The 22785-nt window shown below is 40.4% G+C and overlaps 1 protein-coding gene across 2 annotated transcripts in view; it reads left to right on the forward strand.

Moving 5' to 3' along the window:
* RASEF (RAS and EF-hand domain containing) overlaps nt 1-22785 on the forward strand; it is an 85710-nt gene that overhangs the window by 35747 nt on the left and 27178 nt on the right. The window contains exons 4-9 of one of the 2 annotated variants that reach the window (XM_004004118.6): nt 5031-5126; nt 10375-10452; nt 12542-12657; nt 15495-15563; nt 18505-18589; nt 19671-19759. In XM_004004118.6, the coding sequence (XP_004004167.2) occupies nt 5031-5126; nt 10375-10452; nt 12542-12657; nt 15495-15563; nt 18505-18589; nt 19671-19759 (533 nt within the window). The remainder of the gene's footprint in view (nt 1-5030; nt 5127-10374; nt 10453-12541; nt 12658-15494; nt 15564-18504; nt 18590-19670; nt 19760-22785) is intronic. The other variant, XM_042244845.2, reaches the window with a different exon arrangement.

The raw sequence follows: 22785 nt of genomic DNA on the forward strand, positions 1-22785 counted from the left end.
TATTTATCAGTACAGGAACTCTCATAGTTGGAAGTTGGGTGTTACCTTTAGTGACTTCCATAGGAGAAATAATTGTCTTTCTTCGTTATAAAGTATATTTGAGTGATTAATGTTTACTGAAAACAGAAAAGAGACATATTTCTTTTGAGTAGCTAACGTTAGGTTGAACATTCTCTTTTTTCTGTTTATTTTCCCCATTAACTCTGAGAAGGAAAAAATTGAGTGAGAAAGGCCTGGTTATTGGCCTCTGATAGACCTGCAATAGAGGAGATCTGGGTTCAATTCCTAAGCTGGGAAGATCCCCTGGAGGAATGCATGGCAACCCACTCCAGTATTCTTGCCTGGAGAATCCCATGGACAGAGGAGCCTGGTGGGCTACAGTCCAGGGGTCACGAGAGTCGGACAGGACTTAGCAACTAAACCGCAGGGCTTAGTTTGCCTCCTGGCTCTGCCCCATCTCAGTTAAGTGGCACTGGAAAAATCACCTGACCTCTGAGCCTTTGTTGTTCCAACTTTAGATAGGATAAGCCACCAACCTGCTTTAAGGAGGGTGGAGCCTGATGGTCTATATGCATGCCTAGCCTAGTGCTGAGGCGTGGTAGGGGCACCATGGCTGTTACCATTCTCCTCTTCCCATTACTCTGCATACCTTATGACCTTTCAGATTCTTCACCTTGCTTTGCTTTACCACATATATGCCTTCAGGTCTCTTTGTTCTCTTATCTCTTAATAACGTGTTTAATAACTGTTTGGATATCATGTCATGTAAATGGCTCAGAGTCCATGGTCCAGGGTTAATGTAATGGTTATCTCATTCTTTTGTTAGCCCTTTATCTTTCTAGTCTAAAAGCAATAACATCCTAATTTTTCTGCCTTTCCCCTCTTCAGCCATTTAATCTGCACTCATTCATTCATTGCACATATCAAGCACATGTTTTGTTCTGCAATAAATCTCTGCCTCATCCAGCTAAGCATTTCCCAAATTGGTTGTTGGTAACGGATACCCAGGCTTCCCAGGTGGCACAGTGGTAAAGAATCCTCCTGCCAGTACAGGAGACAGAAGAGATGCTGGTTTGATCCCTGGGTGGGGAACTCCCCTGGAGTAGGAAATGGCAACCTGCTCCAGTATTTCTGTCTGGAAAATTCTGTGGACAGAGGAGCTTGGTGGGCTACAGTCCATAGAGTTGCAGTCAGACATGACTAAGCACACACTAGCGCACAGTGGATACCTGACCACAGACCACCCGTTATAACTTCATGTTTTGTTCATTATAACGTCTTCCTCGCTTTCCTTGGCTCTGGTACAGGGGTGGTGCATACGTGGCATCCACAGCAGCATTGCTGTGTCCCACAGAAATAGCATAAGCAGCCAGTGAGTCACTGCACAGACACAGTCTCTGAAAACCTCAGCACACGCTGCCAGCAGAGCACATTTGACCGTGGGATGACACCTATTTGTTAGTCTGTCCCAGTCTCCTAGTCTGTCTGGAATAACCTGTCTAGGCTGATTGAAGACTTTCCGTAACTTACCTCTACTAAGCATGTCTCACCTGGCTCTCCACGGCTCATTGCTGTGCTTTCACTCCAGCTGTTTTCTTGGCCTTGATGACTCCTTTCCACTTTCCTAAATTTTGCAAAGCTCAGAGAAAGCCTTCCCTTCTCCCCAGTGCCCTGCCATAGTCCTTCAGCCACATTCACCTCCTCCTGACCTTGACTGCTCTTGCACAGGTAGTGTTTAGCCCATTGTGTCAATTAGAGTTTTTAAAAAATAAATGCTCTAACAGCTTTATGGAGGTGTAATGGGCAGGCAATAAACTGTATATACTCAAGGAGTAGAATATGATGAGATTTGTGTATATACTGAGGAACCGCCATCACTGTCAAGATAATGGTTACATTCGCATACTACTGGTTTCCATGCCCCTGTGTCATGCCTGCCTCTCAGCCCCTCCTTGTCAGAACCGTTTGGTATCTTCTCCAGTGAAGCATCTGTCAGAATCTTTTGTTCATTTTTAAAACTCTGTTTGGTTGCCTTCTTTTTTCTTTCTTTCTTTTTTTTTTTTTTTTTTGCCACACCACAGGGCAAAATGTGTGGGTTCTTAAATCCCCAACCAAGGATCAACTCTGTTCCCCTCACAGTGGAAGCATGAAGTGCTAACCGCTGGGAACCAGGGAAGTCCCTGGTTGTTTTCTTATTATTGAGTTTTAGGAGTTATTTATATATTCTTATCTGTAAATATTTCCTCCCAGACTGTGACTTATCTTTGCATTCTCCTAACAGTGTCTCTAAAAGAGTAGACATTTTTGGGGGTTTTTTTCAGTGCAGTTTGTCAGTTTTTTCTTTCATGTATCCTGCTTTTGATATTTGAGAAATCTTTGCCTAACCCAAGGTTGCAATGATTTTTCTCCCATGTTTCTTCTGAGTTTTATTGTTTTAGGTTTCATATTTAGGATCCATTTTGCAAGGCATGGATCAAAGTTTGTATTTTTTTGCATGTGCATGTCTAATTGTTTCAGCCTATTTGTTGAAAATACTGTCTGTTCTCGGTTGAACTGCCTTTGCACTTTATCCAAAATCATTTTTCTTTATCTGTGTTGAGTTTATTTCTGGGCTTTCCATTCTGTTCCATGGGGTCACAAAGAGTTGGACACGACTCGGCGACTGAACAACAATGGCAACAATGCTGGTATTGCATTGTCTTGATGACTGTTGCTTCATAAATAACTCTTGAAATCAAGTAAAATTAATTCTTCAACTTTGTTCTTTTTTAAAGTTTCTATTTTAGGTCCTCAATTTCCATAGAATCAGGTTGTTGTTTGTTGTTTAGTTGCTAAGTTGTGTCCAACTCTTTGCAACCCCATGGACCGTAGCCTTCCAGGCTCCTCTGTCAATGGAATTCTCCAAGCAAGAATACTGGAATGGGTTGACATTTCCTTCTCCAAGACTCAGGTTGTCAGTTTTAAAAAAAAACAAAACTCTGCTGGGGTTCGGCTGGACTTCATTGCATCTATAGATCAATTGGAGAACTGGCATCTTAATAATAATGAATGATCCACATACTTAATATATTCTCTGTTTATTTAGGTCTTATTACACTCAGTTTTACATTATAAACTTAAAACTTTACTGGAATACAGAACACAGGATATAAAATTCCATAATATGTTAAGAGAAAAAGAAAATTAAGAGCTATTTAGGCTCATGAGCGCTACAGCCTCTGACCTCCAAGGGTGCCCTTTTGCCATTCTCTGTACCAGGGGCAATACATATGAGAAGTACCAGCCTGTAAGCAGCACTTTGCATGGAAATTTGCAGTTGGTGTGATTTGTATTTAGATAAGGGAAACAGTGGAAACAGTGTCAGACTTTATTTTGGGGGGCTCCAAAATCACTGCAGATGGTGACTGCAGCCATAAAATTAAAAGACGCTTACTCCTTGCAAGAAAAGTTATGACCAACTTAGATAGTATATTCAAAAGTAGAGACATTACTTTGCCGACTAAGGTCCGTCTAGTCAACGCTATGGTTTTTCCTGTGGTCATGTATGGATGTGAGAGTTGGACTGTGAAGAAGGCTGAGCACCGAAGAATTGATGCTTTTGAACTGTGGTGTTGGAGAAGACTCTAGAGAGTCCCTTGGACTGCAAGGAGATCCAACCAGTCCACTCTGAAGGAGATCAACCCTGGGATTTCTTTGGAAGGAATGATGCTAAAGATGAAACTCCAGTACTTTGGTCACCTGATGCAAAGAGTTGACTCATTGGAAAAGACTCTGATGCTGGGAGGGATTGGGGGCAGGAGGAGAAGGGGACGACAGAGGATGAGATGGCTGGATGGCATCACTGACTCAATGGACATGAGTCTGAGTGAACTCTGGGAGTTGGTGATGGACAGGGAGGCCTGGCGTGCTGTGATTCATGGGGTCGCAAAGAGTCGGACACGACTGCGCGACTGAACTGAACTGAAGATATAGTAGTAGTGTTAGTCACTCAGCTGTATCCAGCTCTTTTGTGACCCGCATGAACTGTAGCCCACCAGGCTCCTCTATCCATGAGATTCTCCAGGCAAGAATACTGGAGTAGGTAGCCATGCCCTCCTTCAGAGGATCTTCCCAACCCAGGGATCGAACCTGGGTCTCCTGCATTGCAGGTGGATTATTTACCATCTGAGCCACCAGGGAAGCCTTGGAAAAACAGTGAACACACCAGGTCTTCCTGAGTCCTGATAACATGATGGGACTCAGGCAGTGATGGGGCCCTTGGCTGAGCCAGAGCTTTTCATTAAACATAGCAGTATTTAATTAGCTAGTTAATCGATGTGCTACAGCCCTCTATCACAATCAAGTAGTGGCCTTAAGAGGTGTCACCCCAGGTAATGTATATATATAGGTTGTAGGATTCTGCAGTTCCTTCACTCTTGTAGGTTTCCATTCTGGAAGTGCTGGGCATCTTAAGTTTGGTTACTTCCCTTATGCCTTCTCACCATGTCTGTGTAGAAGATTTGGGATCAGCCTTCAGTTCAGTTCAGTTCAGTTGCTCAGTCGTGTCTGACTCTTTGCAACCCCATGGACTGCAGCACACCAGGCCTCCCTGTCCGTCACCAAAGCCCGGAGTTTACTCAAACTCATGTCCATTGAGTCGGTGATGCCATCCAACCATCTCATCCTCTGTCGTCCCCTTCTCCTCCAGCCTTCAGTCTTTCCCAGCATCAGGGTCTTTTCCAATGAGTCTGCTCTTCGCATCAGGCAGCCAAAGTATTAGAGTTTCAGCTTCAACATCAGTCCTTCCAATGAACATTCAGGACTGATTTCCTTTAGGATGGATTGGCTGGATCTCCTTGCAGTCCAAGGGATTCTCAAGAGTCTTCTCGAACACCACAGTTCAAAAGCATCAATTCTTTGGCACTCAGCTTTCTTTATAGTCCAACTCTCTTGGTTTGACACAAAATGTTTCTCACCTATAGTATTTTGAAGAGCCTATTTAAATCAACAAATTGGTTTTGTTGTGTGTGTGGTTTTTTTTTTTTTTCCAGGAAAAACGCAAAGCTGAGGAAGCCCTGAGTGACCTCAGGCGTCAATATGAAACAGAAGTGGGAGACCTACAGGTGACGATAAAGAAACTCAAGAAGGTAGGTATAGGGCAGCTCGACTGAGGGATAACTTCAGTATCTCAGTGTGTCTAAATTTTTAGCAACTAAAAACATAGGGAATCATATTGAAGCTGTGGATGGATCAGATATCAGAATCAAATTGGACTCCTTGGCAAGAATTTTTTTAAAGGCCTTAATTTCTTTTTCTAAGGGCAGCATATCTTTTGCATAGATCTAATGGATATTTCTGATCCCTTGAACAGTTGTCCATCAAATCTCAGTTTTCGTTCCATGTCTTTACCAAGTGCCCTCGAGTCCCATGTGTCTGGTGGACTGTTTTCTCATGACAGCAGCAACAGTCTTTACTGGTCATGTAGTCCTTCACCAGCTTACTACAGGTTACATGTATTCACTGGATGTTTATTAAATGAAATGAATATTTCTCTTCTCTGTAGCAAGTTCCAGATCTAGAGGACCCCTGATCAGAGCGCAGGGTGGGAGAGAACCTGTTGAAGTGAAAGCAAAGGTGTGATTGGTTTTGGCCTTTGTTCTATTTGTTTTCTAAAGATTAGGGTCCATTTTACTGTGTGGTGTGCTGGTAGGTGTTTAACAACAGGCTCTGGAGGAATTCCCCTGTGGTCCAGTGGTTAGTACTCTGAGCTTCCCTTGCAGGGGTTGTGGGTTAGATCCCTGACGGGGGTAAGATCCCACATGCCATACCTGGCACAGCCTGAAAAAAAAAAAAAAAAAAGCAGGCTCTGGAAAGGGGAGGAAAGAAGGAGGATTTCTGATATTTGCCAATTTCCATAGTATAAATACTTCCACCATTACCAATTTCAAGCTGCCAAGTTGACGTCACTGAATGCAGTTTGGGAAGTCTTGCTTAAAATAAATAGGCTCTCACCTGCTGATATATATTTTCTCCAGCAAAGTATTGGATTCACTTCCTACATGTGGATTGTCTCCATAACTAATAGAAATATCTTAGCTAAAATGAAAACAGGTACTTAAAAAATAGTCGTCCCTGCAAGTGGCACTGTGAATGTGGGCACATCACTTTGCTTCTCTTATCGGTCGTACGATAACCTTTGATGCTCCTTTCAGTGCTCATACTGAATGAGATTAAGTGACAAATGTATTTTGTGGGTTATTGTAATTTAAACCTCTGACATATTAAGAATTCTCCCCAGCATTCTTCTTGGAAAAGTATTATCAATGTCAACCTTATATGTGATTTCCAGAGGTCATTAGACCATAATACAATACTTATATTACAGAATTTGAATGGACCAATCCTTTGCTTTATGCTAGAGTCATAGATTCTCCTAGTCCCTGTCCTTACTTATTTCCATGTCATCCCAAATCATTATACTAAGATAAAGTTTGCAAGAGGAGACACAGAGGGACTTCACTGGCGGTCCAGTGGTTAAGAATCTGTCTGCCATTGCAGGGGACACGTGTTCAGTCCCTGGTCAGGGAACTAAGATCCCACATGCCATGGGGCAACTAAACAGGCAGGCTGCAACTGCTGAGTCCAAGCACTCTGGAGCCTACCCACCACAACAAAGATCCCACATGCACAGCTAAGACCTGACGCATCCAAAAATAAATAAATAAATATTTTAATTAAAAAAGAGGAGACACAAGAATTTCTTGTCCTCATACAGCATAATGATAAAGACCAAAAAGGCACTGAACAGTAAGAGTCAGGAGTGATGAGACCTGAGTCTTTATCGAGGCTGTGCCAATTCCTTCCTGTAACACCTAGGACAGTTGGCTTCATGATTCGGATGTTAGCTTCTCATCTGTAAAATGGGATTAATAATAAACTGTCCTGTCTAACCATAATAACTGATGTTTTATTGACTGTGTAGCTTATTAACCTCTTCTTCATTATTTAAGAAAATCGAATTCTCAAACTTTTTCTGAGGAAAGTATAAGTTTCCCACTTTTACCACTGAGGACATTGAGTTCCAGGTTTAATAGCTTGTTCAAAGCCTAACCTCAACTGTCAGTGGAGAAGTAGCCCAGACACCTGCATCCACCACCAGTGAGTGGGGCACTGGGCAAACAGATGCAGGCTGTATCATCAGTGCTTAAAGTAAGGACTGAGTCTGAATGCCTGAGGGCAATCTGAAGAAGCTAACGTGAAGTGAGCAACCCGAACTGTGGGATCACCAGAGAGAGAGAAAAAAAAGAGAACTTTCCCGCAAAAGCTCTAATGTTCAGCCTAGCCCACTCACAAAACAATAGATTGAATGAATACCAAAAGAGAGCTAGCTGACTGCACACAAGCCCCTTCGCCCCACCCTCCCGGAGGCAGGCATGTGACAGCCAGAGCCGGAAGGCAAGGGGCTGCTACAATCTCAGCCCCAGAGACAGCATCTTCCACCAAACTGTGAGCATGCTTCTAGTTGCTAACCATGTCTTCATGGGATCCTGGATGGACAGGATTGACATCTGCCAGGAGGGTTGCAGCCTGAGATCAGCCCCCCAGAGGAGACACATGGCACATCTGAGATGGTGCTCTCGCAAAGCACCCTGAGTGGCTGGGACCAGGGAGGTGATTAAGATGCACAGTCCCCCAGGACAGTGCTCTCACCAAGCACCTGGTCACCTGAATTGCTCGGACCTGGGAAGGGTGCAAAATGCACACCAATCCATGTCTATGCCCTTGCAGAGTACACAAGAACCTGACGGACTTAGACCTGGGAAACATATGAAATGTAGGGCCCACTTCAGACAATGCCCTTGCAGAGCACCCTGGAGCCTGAGCAGTATAGACCTGGGAAGCACATGCTACCTTGAGCTGTGGCAGACCCAGTGTGGTCCATACACTGCAGGCACTCCCCACACACACCAGCAATATTTGTTTGCAGTGTCCCTCCCTCCCCACAGCACAACTGAACAAGTGAGCCTAAATAAGTGACCCCCTTTCCCCCCTTGTGTCAGGGCAGAAATTAGACATTGAAGAGATTTGCAAAATAAACAGACAAGAGGGAACTGCTCTGGAAGTGACAGGTGCAACAGATTAAACCCTGTCGTTAACATTGACTATGCATTGGAGGGGGCCTATAGACCTTGAGAACAAGTACAAGCTGGAACAAGGAACTATCTTAAACTGAATTGACCCCACACTGCCCGTAATAGATTAAGAGAACAATTCCATTCACCATTGCAATGAAAAGAATAAAATACTTAGAAGTATATCTACCTAAAGAAACAAAAGACCTGTATATAGAAAACTATAAAACAGTGATGATAGAAATCAAAGAGGACACAAATAGATGGAGAAACATACCATGTTCATGGATTGGAAGAATCAATATAGTGAAAATAAGTATACTACCCAAAGCAATCTATATATTCAATGCAATCCCTATCAAGCTACCAATGGTATTTTTCACAGAACTAAAACAAATAATTTCACAATTTGTATTTAAACACAAAAAAACTCAAATAGCCAAAGCAATCTTGAAAAAGAAGAATGGCACTGGAGGAATCAACCTGCCTGACTTCAAAGTTACTACAAAGCTACAGTCATCAAGACAGTATGGTACTGGCACAAAGACAGAAATATAGATCAATGGAACAAAATAGAAAGCCCAGATATAAATCCACAAACCTATGGACACCTTTGTTTTTGACAAAAGAGGCAAGAATATACAATGGAGAAAAGACAATCTCTTTAACAAGTGTTGCTGAGAAAACTGGTTAACCACTTGTAAAAGAGTGAAACTAAAACAGTTTTTAATACCACACACAAAAATAAGCTCAAAATGGATTAAAGATCTAAATGTAAGACCAGAAACTATAAAACTCCTGGAGGAAAATAGGCAGAACACTCTCTGACATAAATCACAGCAGGATCCTCTAGGACCCACCTCCCAGAGTATTGGAAATAAAAGCAAAAATAAACAAATGGGACCTAATTAAACTTAAAAGCTTTTGCACAACAAAGGAAACTATAAGCAAGATGAAATGACAGCCTTCAGAATGGGAGAAAATAATAGCAAACGAAGCAACTGACAGAGAATTAATCTCAAAAATACACAAGCAGCTCATGCAGCTCAATACAAGAAAAATAAACAACCCAATCAAAAAAAAAAAATGGGCCAAAGAACTAAACAGACATTTCTCCAAAGAAGACATACAGTTAGCTAACAAACACATGAAAAGATGCTCAACATCACTCATTATCAGAGAAATGCAAATCAAAACCACAATGAGGTACCATCTCACGCTGATCAGAATAGCTGCTATCCAAAAGTCTACGAACAATAAATGCTGGACAGGGTGTGGAGACAAGGGAACCTTCTTACACTGTTGGTGGGAATGCAAACTAGTACAGCCACTATGGAGAACAGTGTGCAGATTCCTTTAAAAACTGGAAATAGAACTGCCATATGACCCAGCAATCCCACTGCTGGGCATACACACCAAAGAAACCAGAGATGAAAGAGACACATGTACCCCAGTGTTCATCACAGCACTGTTTACAATAGCTAGGACATGGAAGCAACCTAGATGTCTATCAGCAGATGAATGGATAAGACAGTTGTGGTACATATACACAATGACTCAGCTATTAAAAGAACGGATTTGAGTCATTTCTAATGAGGTGGAAGAAATTGGAGCCTCTTATGCAGATTAAAGTAAATCAGAAAGAAAAATACCAATACAGTATATTATCACATATATATGGAATTTAGAAAGATGGTAATGACGACCCTACATGCAAGACAGCAAAAGAGACATAGATATAAAGAACAGAGTTTTGGACTCTGGGAGAAGGCAAGTGTGTGATGATTTGAAAGAATAGCATTGAAACACGTATATTACCAAATGTGAAATAGATGACCAGTCCAAGTTTGATGCATGAAACAGGGCACTCAAAGCCGGTGCACTGAGACAACCCAGAGGGATGGGATGGGGAGGGAGGTGGGAGGGGGTTCAGAACAGGGGGACACATGTACACCCATGGCTGATTCATGTCAATGTATGGCAAAAACTACCACAATATTGTAAAGTAATTCGCCTTCAATTAAAATAAATAAATTTTTTTAAGTAGTACCTGGCAAAAATAAACCCCCATTTCAAAGATTTTAATTATTTAAAGAAAAATTTCAAATTCTTATGGATTACATTTAATGACTTATATGGTTGTATAATGTTCAAAATTGAATATGTTTAGAATTCCCATATCTGAAGGTGAATATATTCCTAAACTTAATAGAACCAACTAAAAGTGAGTTTGTAAATGCTCAACTTTTACTTGCTTTTTCAGCTAGAAGAACAATCAAAATACATAAGTCAGAAACAAGATGTGGCTGCATTAAAGAAACAAATTTATGACTTATCAATGGTAAGAATTACCTTTTCATTTTTGGTAATGTATTTCCTGTTAGACTACTGTTTCTTAAATAAAATCATGCTATGATTTCAGTGTTCCAGGAATAAAAACTTAAAGAGAAATTAATACTACAGTTAGAGAGTCTTTGAAATACTTCTGACTAAAGGTGTTATAATTTTGGCAGACTTTTCCCTCAATCTATTACCTAATACCTATTGTAAATGCTTTTATTTATTTTTTACTCAGAGCAATGATTATGTGGCCTTTAAACATTTATTAGTTAACCCCTGTGTTCATATAACATCAACTCAGATCTGTTTCCCTAGCTTTGTAAGATGAGGTCTTACTGCCCTATCCTTCCTCTTGCTGTCCCTTTCCATCTTCTGCTGACAATATCTCTAGTATTTCTGTTGCCAGAACTGATAATATCTATATCTGTTTCATCATCTTCATTTTCTTTAGTTTCCAGGTTGACTCAAACACTGAAAGCCAATAATGAATATTTCCTTTATTATAAATCTAAATAGTCTCCCCTGCAGAGCCAAGAAGTGAGCATGAATGAGCTAGAATTGCATTTATTTCTCTCCACTTATTATCCCTGTGCCACTCAAAAAGAGAAGGTCCCCCAGGTTTGCAGTTAGGATCCATTTATGCACTACCAGTTCCAGATTTTGCTACCTCTTAGTTGGTTTTGTGCTTGAATCATGACTTTAAAGAGTTGCTTACTTCTCTTGGACTCTCTTGGTGGGGTTTTTGGCTACTTATAAAAAGAAACTCTGTCACCTTCATATCCCTGATACCTTGCAACTTCTATCTATTCGTTCCAGTACATGGAATTTGTTTTTTCTTCTCCTGAAAATATTGGAGAAGTTTTGGAGTCCAGGAGATTTCAATTCCTATTGGATTGATTGCTTTTTAAATTTGCTACCCAAGTGTCACCTTGGAATTTCTGACCATTTCAGGTAGCCAATGTATGATTCCTGTGCAGCTAGGCAAATATCTCTGTTTACCTCAGGGCCTCTCTTCTGAAAGACAGTCTCCTTGAAGCTCTGTATGTAAGCTGGCTGTCAGACATGGAACCCCAGTTACCATATGCATGAGGCACGGATATGTACAAAGAGAAGCCTTAGCTTTCCTTTGGGGAATCATTCAGTTATTTTTAAATAACTTGTTGCCTTTGGAATCAGCTCTGGCTTTCTGCTCTTCTTTCCTAGAGTAAGAGCAGGTATGGGCTTGAGAGGCAGCATGACTTAATATACAATTTTAATCTCTGTTTTCAGCCCTCTTCTCATTCTCTGGGCTTCTGTCTGACCAATTAATTGTCTCCGCTCTGCTCTACAGCAGAACCTTCAACACCTATCATCTGGACCTCATTTTCCCCTTCTTTCTTCCCTTTGTCAGTGCATTGCCATCCAGTTTCCTTTTTCCAGCAATGTTTTTAGATCACTTGACTGTTGACTGGCCCCTCTTCCATTCTTTTATTAGTTTATTTCCTTTGGTATTTCATGTTAATAGGGTCTCAAATGGGAAAGAAGACTAATTCATGTGCCCAGTCTACCATGTTTAACCAGAAACTTCCAGTGATTTTTTTTTGTTCTTTTGTTTTTAAGAAAAATATAGAAATTTCCTAACTGCACAGGCTTATTTTTAAGTGTAAAACTTAACAATGTTAGGTGATAGGATTTATTATGAAAAGTAGCCCGTCTACCTGGTAATAGATACCGTCAATTCCACACACTATCAGTAATTCCACAGCTCTCATTAAGTAAAGCAGATGTTTAAATGTTTGGTCTCTGTTGTTTTACCAATGACATGTTAAAGTATCCTCATGATAACTCTTACTGTTGTAGTTTTGCGCCAAATGCCCAAGTATTTAAAAAGAAGAACAACAACAACAACTTTGAGGATTTAGTTTTGACATTTTAATACTTTATTAAAATTTAAAATTACCTTGAATTGATAATTAGTTCTTTGAACACCAAGGTTTGAAGACTGTGGAGGGGTGAGAGTGACATGCAGGAAAGTTACACTGTACTTGACTTCACGTCTCCCGGTGGAAGAAACTCTGAGTCTAATGACCTGCACTGTTCCTTTCCTCTAGGAAAATCAGAAAGTTAAGAAAGATCTTTTAGAAGCACAGACAAACATAGCCTTTCTTCAGAGTGAATTAGATTCTTTGAAAAGTGATTATGCTGATCAGAGTCTGAATTCTGAAAGGTATGAAACTTCACATTTTACTTTGTAGTTTGAATGGAATGTTTATTAGGGTAACATCCATGTGAATGAAGCTTAGCTACATAGTAATAAGGAGTTATTTATTAACTTTGCTAATATTTTCTTTGCTTTCTAAAGATTTTATGTTTAGTGTCAGATCTAGTTTTTAATTTTTTAAAAAACAAACTGGTTAATTAAATTATTGACTGCTCAGAACAGTGCAGGGCTTAGACATGTTTGAATTAAATGGGAGCAGAAGAATATACCTAAAGTATCAAGAGGCAGTGCTAACTGAGGTGCTTTGAAGGTAGAAATTCCAGCCCTGCAACATAGGCAAGTCCTTTTATTTTCACTATGCTTTAGTTTTGCAATATGGTGTTAATAATATAGGATCTAATACACATATGTATACACAAAGGCATGTAATTATACATAAAGAGGATACACATAGACATTTATATAGGAGTATTATAAATATGAACATGCATCTATATGCATGACTGTATGCATGTATCCCCTAGTACATGTACAATTGAGAAAAATATCTTGTGTTTTGTTTGTTGTTTCCCCAACCTTATTCAGAATTAAGATCCTGTAATGGAAAGCTTCCCCAGGTGGCTCAGTGGTGAAAAAAATCCACCTGCCAATGCAGGAGATACGAGTTTGGTCCCTGGGTCCGGAAGATCCCCTGAAGTAGGAAATGGCAACCCACTTCAGCATTCTTGCCTGGGAAATTCCCTGGATAGAGGGGCCTGGTGAGCTACAGTCTGTGAGGTTACAAAGAATCGGACATGACTGAGCATGCACACGCACAGTGAAAAGCAGTCATACATTTATTAAGTGCTTACTATATACAGGCCCCTGAGCTAGATAAGGAGTTATGAGTGTGGAGTACATTTTAAAAATAGAAAAGATGTGGCCTCTGCTCTTTGAGAACTTCAGATTTAGTTGGGAAGCTTAAAAGCTAAAAGGTTGCAGAGTTAAACAGCATAAGAACTCAACAATGTCAGAAACAGTACCACCAGCAGTGTCACACGTTGGGTTTATTGCCATGAGATGGTAGACAAAGTGTTCTTTATAGTTCAGAAAGGTGGAGACTTTATTAAAGAAGAGACGCTTGAGTTAGCTTGTCAACAAGTAACACAGGTCCCACTGACAACTGCCTGACACTGTCTTTAGTACTTCATTAGCATTAACTCGGAGAAGGCAATGGCACCCCACTCCAGTACTCTTGCGTGGAAAGTCCCATGGGCGGAGGAGCCTGGTGGGCTGCAGTCCATGGGGTTGCTAAGAGTTGGACACGACTGAGCAACTTCACTTTCACTTTTCACTTTCATGCACTGGAGAAGGAAATGGCAACCCACCCCAGTGTTCTTACCTGGAGAATCCCAGGGACGGGGGAGCCTGGTGGGCTGCCATCTATGGGGTCTCACAGAGTCGGACATGACTGAAGCGACTTAGCAGCAGCAGCAGCAGCATTAACTCAGTCACAGTTTCCTATGCAATAGTAACTTTCCTTATCCCCATTTTACAGATGGAAAGAGAGTCTCAGAGACATTCCATGTATGGCAAAATCCAAAGCAGAGGCAAGGACATAAGGAGGGATAGGATTAGTTTGGGGAACAGTGGTCAGGCAGGTGGACAGAAAAGATATTTTGAATGGAAAGGCAAAAGTTTTAAAAAATTAAAAAGTTTTAAAACTAGTTTAAGGCTGTAATGTAAGGTCTCAGAATCTTTGGCTAAGGAACTTAAATTCCTAGAGACAGTTGGGAAACTTGTAGCCTCAAGAGTACAAATGGGCAAGTTAGTTATTATGGACAAAATTTGACAGCCTGAGGGTCTGGGGAAGATAGTGATGGGGGTTGTCGGCTTAGAAATGGGGCTGGGGTGGGATAGGGGCTAGAGGGAAGTGGCTGATGTTCTGAATGGACATTTTAAGGAGACGGCCAGGACCGCTTCATAATAAAGCAACAGAGGACTTGTTGAGCATGAGTTTATAGTGAACAGAGAAAGCCTGGTTCTGTGGATCTCTCTGTGGCTTAGGGTGGGGAGGGGAGGGCCAGCAGGGCTGGGAGCACAGAGATGAGAAAGGAATATTAATATAGCTGGGACTGGGGTTGCATAAGGCTTGATGGTACCCCACTCCAGTACTCTTACCTAGAAAATCCCATGGACGAAGGAGCAGTGCACTGCAGTCCATGAGGTCACGAAGAGTTGGACACAACTGAGCAACTTCACTTTTACTTTTCACTCTCATGCATTGGAGAAGGAAATGGCAACCCACTCCAGTGTTCCTGCCTGGAGAATCCCAGGGACAGAGGAGCCTGGTAGGCTGCCGTCTCTGGGGTCGCACAGAGTCGGACACGATTGAAGTAACTTAGCAGCAGTAGCAGTAAGGCTTGGAAAAAGCAGAATAAGCAGAGGTGAGAGAGTGGGTTGGGCTGAATGGGTAATGTGAGCGCCTATGGAGAACAGGCTTAGTAGAAGGCCAGGGGTTCAGTCCCAGTAAGGAATGGAGCCAGGGCAGTGGGCTGGGGTGGAGGAGCTGTGGATGCTGCAGGGGGGAATGGAGGAAGCAGAGCCTTGCAGGAGGAAGCAGAGCCTTGCAGGAGGAAGCAGAGCCTTGCAGGAGGAAGCAGAGGTGTGGGTATGCTTGTGGCTCACAGGGAGAAGAGGCTGCTAATGGGCTGAGAGAATCTGAGCAGGAGCATGGAGAGACAGAAACCATGGTCAAGGACACAGGACTTTGGAAGAGGTGGAAAGGAGTCTGGGAGAGTAGGTATAGGTAAGGCAGGACTGAACACCTAATGCTCATTCAAACATAAAATGTAATTTTACAGGGATCTGGAAATAATCCGAGAATACACAGAAGATCGAAATAGTCTTGAGAGGCAAATTGAAATACTCCAGTAAGTTCTCATATTTCTCATCACACTTATATTTAACTTATATTTTGTTAGTAAAACACGTGCCACATATAACACGAGTTGCCATATATCAGAGGCTGGGTTCGGAGACCCACACATGTTCCTTCTTGATATGGTGACTTTAGCACATTAGTTTAGCTTTCTGATGCTGCTAATCCTACATAAACTCCTCCAATTTAGGAACAAGATTATAATTCTCTAAAGTCCTCTTAAATCAGGTTGGTATGTCCATTGTATCTTTATAATACATTTATTATACTGTAAAGAACAACAGCCCTGAACTCATCAGCTTTCTGTGCAGCTTGGCACACTGAGGGGTTTCAGGCATCCCACATAGTGCATGTCACATCACTAGGCATACATGATCATTCTCACTCAGTTTATTGTGCCTGGTTAGCAGTATATTTTTCTTTTTTTCAAATCTCTTGGAAATATTGCACCTGCTCTGTCAGCTCTGCAACTAAGCTGCAGATTCCATTCTCTGAGGACCTCACTGACAACACTTCCCTCTTCCCTGACACCCTTTCTCTCTTTTCTCCCAGGCAATATTTTCTTCTCGTTTCACTTCCCCCAGATAATGTCAGGTCAGGCTTGATGATTTTTTCACCATTACAAATGCTTATTAAGCTTCACCTGTGGCACTGATAGAGTTGATATGTTGTAAAAATCCTGTTAATTCATCTGTTCATTTATTCAGCAGGTTTTCATTTAGCACCTTTTATGGTTCAGGTATGCCAGGAGATGACACTCAGAGAGGCACTTAGCCTCTCTCCTTATGGGCTAATCTAGGGGAAGAAGATGGAACCTGATCAGTACTTCTAAATATAATATGCCAAAGGAGAGAGGGGGGCCACGGGGAACCATGTTTCTCATAAGGGCATTCTCCTATCCAGGAAGGTCCAGAAAGTGTTTTTAGAGGAAGAAACAATTGAATTGAGTTCTGAAGGATGAATAAACCTGAAGCAGGGAAAGAGTAGCTGGTCTCTAAGGCAGAGACTATTTGATTTTAGAGGTTGCTGAGGCTCTGGCTGTTTAAATGGCTTCTATAAGATATATGGAAAGTAAGTGCCTGAGTTGGGGTTTGAACCCTGAGTCAATATTGGAGCTTTTTTTAACTAATTTATTTTCTAATTGAAGGATAATTGCTTTACAGAATTTTGTTGTTTTCTGTCTAACCTCAACATGAATCAGCCATAAGGTATACATATGTCCCTTTCCTCTTGAACCTCCCTCCTACCTCCCTCCCCATCCCACCCCTCTAGGTTGCTACAGAACCCTGTTTGAGTTCCCTGAGACATACAGCAAATTCCCATTGGCTATCTGTTTTGCATATAGTAATGTAAGTTTCCATGTTACTCTCTCCTGCCCTCTCCCCATGTCCATAAGTCTGTTCTCTATGTCTTTCTCCATTGCTGCCCTGTAGATAAATTCTCCAGTACCACCTTTCTAGATTCCACAAATATGCATTAGTATACAATATTTAGCTTTCTCTTTCTGACTTACTTCACACTGTATAATAGGGTCTAGGTTCATCCACCTCATTAGAACTGTTCAAATGTGTTCTTTTTTATTGCTGAATAATATTCCACTGTGTATATGTACTAAAATTTCATCTGCTGATGGACATCTAGGTTGCTTCTATGTTCTAGCTATTGTAAATAGTGCTACAATGAACAATGGGATCCATGTGTCTTTTTCAGTTTTGGTTTCCTCAGGGTATATACCTAGGAGTGGGCCTGCTGGGTCTTATGGTGGTTTTATTCCTAGTTTTTTCAAGAAATCACCATACCATCTTTCATAGTGGCTTTATCAATTTACATTCCCACCAACAGTGCAAGAGGGTTCCCTTTTTTTCCTCACCCTCTCCTGCATTTATTGTTTGTAGACTTTTTGATGATGGCCATTCTGACCAGTGTGAGATGATATCTCATTGTAGTTTTGATTTGCATTTCTCAAAAAATGAGCAGTATTGAGCATCTTTTCATGTGTTTGTTAGCCATCTGTATGTGTTTTTTTTTTTTTTTTTTTTGGAGAAATGTCTGTTTAGGTCTTTTTCCCACTTTTTGATTGGGTTGTTTGTTTTTCTGGTATTGAGTTGTATGAGCTGCTTATATATTTTGGAAATTAATCCTTTGTCAGTTGTTTCCTTTGGGAGAAAAAGGGAATTTTCTCCCATTCTGAGGGTTGTCTTTTCACCTTATTTATAGTTTCCTTTGCTGTGCAAAAGCTTTTAAGTTTAATTATGTCCCACTTACTTACTTTTGTTTTATTTCCATTATTCTAGGAAGTGGGTCACAGAGGATCTTGCTTTGATTTATGTCATATAGCGTTCTGCCTATGTTTTCCTCTAAGAGTTTTATAGTTTCTGGTCTTACATTTAGGTCTTTAATCCATTTCAAGTTTCTCTTTGTGTATGGTGTTAGGAGGTGTTCTAATTTCATTTTTTTGCATATAGCTGTAACATTGGAGTTTTTAACTGGTATATAACGTGCCTGGCAGTACAGAACCAGGCCACAAGTAGGAGGAGCCAGGAGAAAGAAGTGTGATAGAACACAGCAGATCTATCCCCCAGCATGGAGGGGAGAGAAAGTGGGGCAGGCTGGCTTTAGGCCTTTAGGGAACAGAAAGGCCTGCACCAAACCTGTCTTTAACAGTGGAGCTCCCTGAAGGAGAAGCAGTTTCCACAGCATGACTGACTCACTCCTAAAATGCCTGGAGACCTTTAAAGAGAGTTGACACATTGTTAAGTTGCACTTCTAGTAATGAGTTAACATCTCAGTTTAGATTTGAAGGGAAGTGGTAGAAAGTTACAAGAGGTAATAGGTCCATGCTCTGAACATCACAGCCTGAAAAGAAAGTGGTGACATTGATCCCACTAATACTTTCCTTATCTGCTTATGTATTGTATGTATTTACTCTATAGAACAGCTAACAGGAAACTGCATGACAGTAACGACGGCCTAAGGAGTGCCCTTGAAAACAGCTACAGCAAGTTCAGCAGATCCTTGGTATGCCACAGAATTTTATAACGCATTTTCTTCTTTCTTGTGGTAGAGTATTTTGATTAAAAAACCGTGTATTTTCTTAGAACTTATAAGAATGAGAAAACAATTTCATATAATAAAAGGAGGCAACATTTTCCCAAGTTAAAAAATATGCCAATCCTCTGAATAATGTGTAGATATTTGCCAGCGCTTTGTCCAATGTTCCAGAAAACCAGAGAAAGATATAAAAGGTGTGGCCTGGATCCTGGAAAAGTTTCTAGTGTGGTAAGGACTTAAGGGGGCTTCCCAGGTAGTGTTAGTGTAAAGAACCCTCCTACCAATGCAGGAGACATAAGAGACATGGGTTCGATCACTGAGTCAGGAAGATCCCATGGAGGAGGAAATGGCAACCCACTCCAGTATTCTTGCCTAGAGTCGGACACGACTGAAGCAACTTTGCACACATGCAGGGAATTAAGATGTGCACAGATACCACTAATATAAAAAGTAAGATGTCTCATGGAGGTAGAAATAACTATTTCCCTGTAGAGAGAAGAGAGAGAGTGCTTCTGGCCGAGGAGTTTATGTAGACTCTTTGGTTGTTCTTTGTGATTATGAGATACCAGAGTGGAGACTTCGGGCTTTTAAACCCTCCTACAGAAACAAGCTAAGGCCCATTTAGAATTTTGAGGACCTTTTCCAAACCAGAAAGCCAGAAAGCCTCTTCCCTGACTTTTGGAGGGCAGCTTCAAGGTTGGGGTTCCAGTGCCACAGCTTTGGGTGTGGATGAGTCAGTCACTAAGTCAAATGATGATTTGAGAAGAGACTAATCCAAAGCTGGTATTGCAGGGTCCTGGTAAATCTGGGAGCCAGGATGCCCCTTGAGGGCCTATATGGCAGGATTTGGACTTCAGACATAATGAAGAGACAGAGTCCTTTGGGCGTTTGTTGCACTTTTTCCCTTGCTATCTGTGCATACATTTTCTCATGTAGGATACCAAACTCTCAATTACATTACTAAATTAGTGTACTGCAGGTTTTTAAAATGTATATAAAATGTTAAATGGAATGACAAAATATTACTTCTGTATTTTATGTATTACAGCGCATAAATAATATCTCACCAGGGAATACAATTTCTAGAAGCAGTCCTAAATTTAATCTTCATTCTCCTCAACCTCTGGGCTATGACAGGTATGTTAACACCTTTTTAACTTTTTGTTTGAATTCTGGATCAAAGTTAAAAGGAAAGTACATTTCCTTAGAGGTGAATGAAAAGAATATATTTGGGGCACTAATTTATATTTTCTACTCTCTGTAAATTTCTGAAACATGAAACACGTAAAGATTAAAGTATTTTAAAATGTTTCAGAGAGGGCAAAGTGATTTCTGTAAGATGTTATTATGACTTGGTTTTATGTATGCTCACCCTTACTTCATCCCTATTATGTCTTATTTCTTAGAAGTGCCCTTTGTAAGAGGTGTTTCAGGGAAGCCAGTGGAACTACCATACGTGATGTTGTAGTGTATGATGTTAAGATTCTTGGAACAGTCTGTAAATGTTTAGCAGCTCAGTATGTATTATGCAAGCTATGTTTAAGGAAAGGGAAACTTTCGAAACAAACAGAAATGTAGAGAGTAGATGTTTATGAGTTAATGTACTAAAGGAGTCACAGAGGCTTTCCAGAAGTGAGAATTTAGCTCTGTTTTTAATCAAATGAAGTGAAATATTAGCCCTGCTATAACTTGAGATCTAGCAATGAAAACTGAAAGATTATATTTGTGTATACATGTGTGTACATATACAATAAATCTCCTATATACAAATGAGTTCCATTCTAAGAGCACATTCACAGAGTTCATAAGTCTGACAAAGTTTGCCTAGGTACCCAACTAATACAACCTGCTCTGTAATACTATATTGTAATAGGTTTATAATATTTTCACATAAATAATACGTAAAAAGCAAACTCAAAAAATAAAGCAAACATTTTTAGTCTCACAGTCCAGTACCTTGGAAAGTACAGTAGTAAGTACAGCAGCTGGCATACAGGGGCTGGCAGTGAGTGAACGGGTAAGAAGAGTTACTGAATGGAGATAGGAGAGGAGGTGGGAGATGGTAGAGCTGAAGGATTGTCAGCAATAGGAGATGGAGGGCAATTTCACTCATGCCTGACATTGATGAAATGCATGTTCACATCTTTGAAAGTTCACAACTTGAAGGTTCATATGTAGGAGATTTACCATACGTGTCCAGTGTTGCTACTTAGAAGGCTCATTTTGTAGTGTATCAAAGTTTGATGGTAGAAGTGAGTGCATAAACTGTAGATCTCTAGCCTTCCATTTCTGATGCCACTTTCATATTTTGTGTTCCTTCCCTTTTCATTTGAGAACTTTTGGGCTAAAGAATAATGCGCTTAATATCTTGGCAACAGCAAAATGGCCAGATAGCTTTTCCAAAAGGTCTATTTTCAAGGTTATTGGTGATCACTTTTAATAAAACTTTATCCAAATATCAGAATTTTTCACTGATTTGTGAAATAAAAAATTTTAATGGTATCTCTAGGCATCTGGCTTTTCTGTTTTTGAGTAGTAGATATTACTTTTTAAAATATATGGGTGTGATGCTATTTTTCTTTACTGATGCTTAAGGTCAGTTCTAAGCAAATAAGGGAAAAGCTAGATTACTGAAAATTATTTCAGAAATTTCACCATAATTCATTTTTGGAAATAGTGGACACCATGAATAAGGCTGGTAGTACTAAACAAAGAGCTTCTCAGCAATATGACTAAGGGACAAAGTCATCACATCCCATTGCCTCAAAGTGACAGGAATGTAGCACTTCTGTGCTCATAACCTTGAACAGTCACTAGAGGGCCACCATGATCCAGACTGATGTTCCTTTAGGGGGTAGTTACAGTTTGATATAGGAAGTTAATATTTTGTTTTCTTTTCGACGCTAATGTAAAACTTATTAGTCATCAGATCACAAGAGAAAAGAACAAGAGAAGAAGAAAGGGAAAAAATACCTGCAAAACAAGACCAAAATAATATTTTAAATGACAATAAGATTGTTTTTGTTTAGTTACTAAGTCATGTCCAGCTTTTTTGCAACCCCATGCTCTGTACCCTGCCAGGCTCCATCATCCATGGGATTTCTGAGGCAAGAATACTGGAATGGCTTGCCATTTCCTTCTCCAGGGGATCTTTCTGACCCAGGAATTGAACCTGTGTCTCCTGCTTGGCAGGAAGATTCTTCACATTGATAATTACTTTAATACATTATTGACCAGAGACATATTTATATGTCTTTTGTTACCCAAACATTACTGACAAGAGACATTTCAACGTTCACTTATATAACAAATCCCCAGCCACAGACATTAGTTTCTGCTAAAATCACCCCGTCAACAATGTAAATGGACTAAATACTTCAACCAAAAGACATAGAGTGACTGAATGGATATAAAAACAAGACCTATATATGTGTAGCCTACAAGAGACTCACTTCAGATCTAGAGACACACACAGATTGAATGTGAAGGGATGGGAAAAGGACTTCCATACATAGGAAAATCCAAAGAAATCTGGAATAGCAGTACTTATATCAAACAAAACAGACTAAAATAAAGACTGTTATAAAACAAAAAAGGATACTACATAATGATCAAGGGATGAATCCAAGAAGATATAACAATTGTAAATATATCTAAACCCAACATAGAAGCACCTAAATATATAAGCAAAAATTAATGGACAAAAAAGGAAAAATCAACAGTAACACAATAGTAGTGGGGGGGACTTTAACTTTCATCAATGGACAGATGATCCGATAGAAAATCAATAGGGAAACATAGGCCTTAAATGACATTAGACCAGATGGACTTAATTGATATAGAGAGAACATTCCATCCAAAAGTCCAGAACCAGATAGCTTCAGAGGTGAATTCTGCCAAACATTTAGTGAAGAATTAGCAATTATCTTTCTTAAATTAGTCCAAAAAATTGCAGAGGAGGGAATACTTCCAAACTCATCCTCTGAGACCCCCATCACCCTGATACCAAAACCAGACAAAGGTATCACTAAAAAAGAAAATTATAGGCTAATATCACTGATAATCGGACACGACTGAGTGACTTCACTTTCACTTTTCACTTTCATGCATTGGAGAAGGAAATGGCAACCCACTCTGGTGTTCTTGCCTGGAGAATCCCAGGG

This window comes from Ovis aries, chromosome 2, assembly GCF_016772045.2.
Source record: "Ovis aries strain OAR_USU_Benz2616 breed Rambouillet chromosome 2, ARS-UI_Ramb_v3.0, whole genome shotgun sequence".
NCBI classification, from domain to species: domain Eukaryota; kingdom Metazoa; phylum Chordata; class Mammalia; order Artiodactyla; family Bovidae; genus Ovis; species Ovis aries.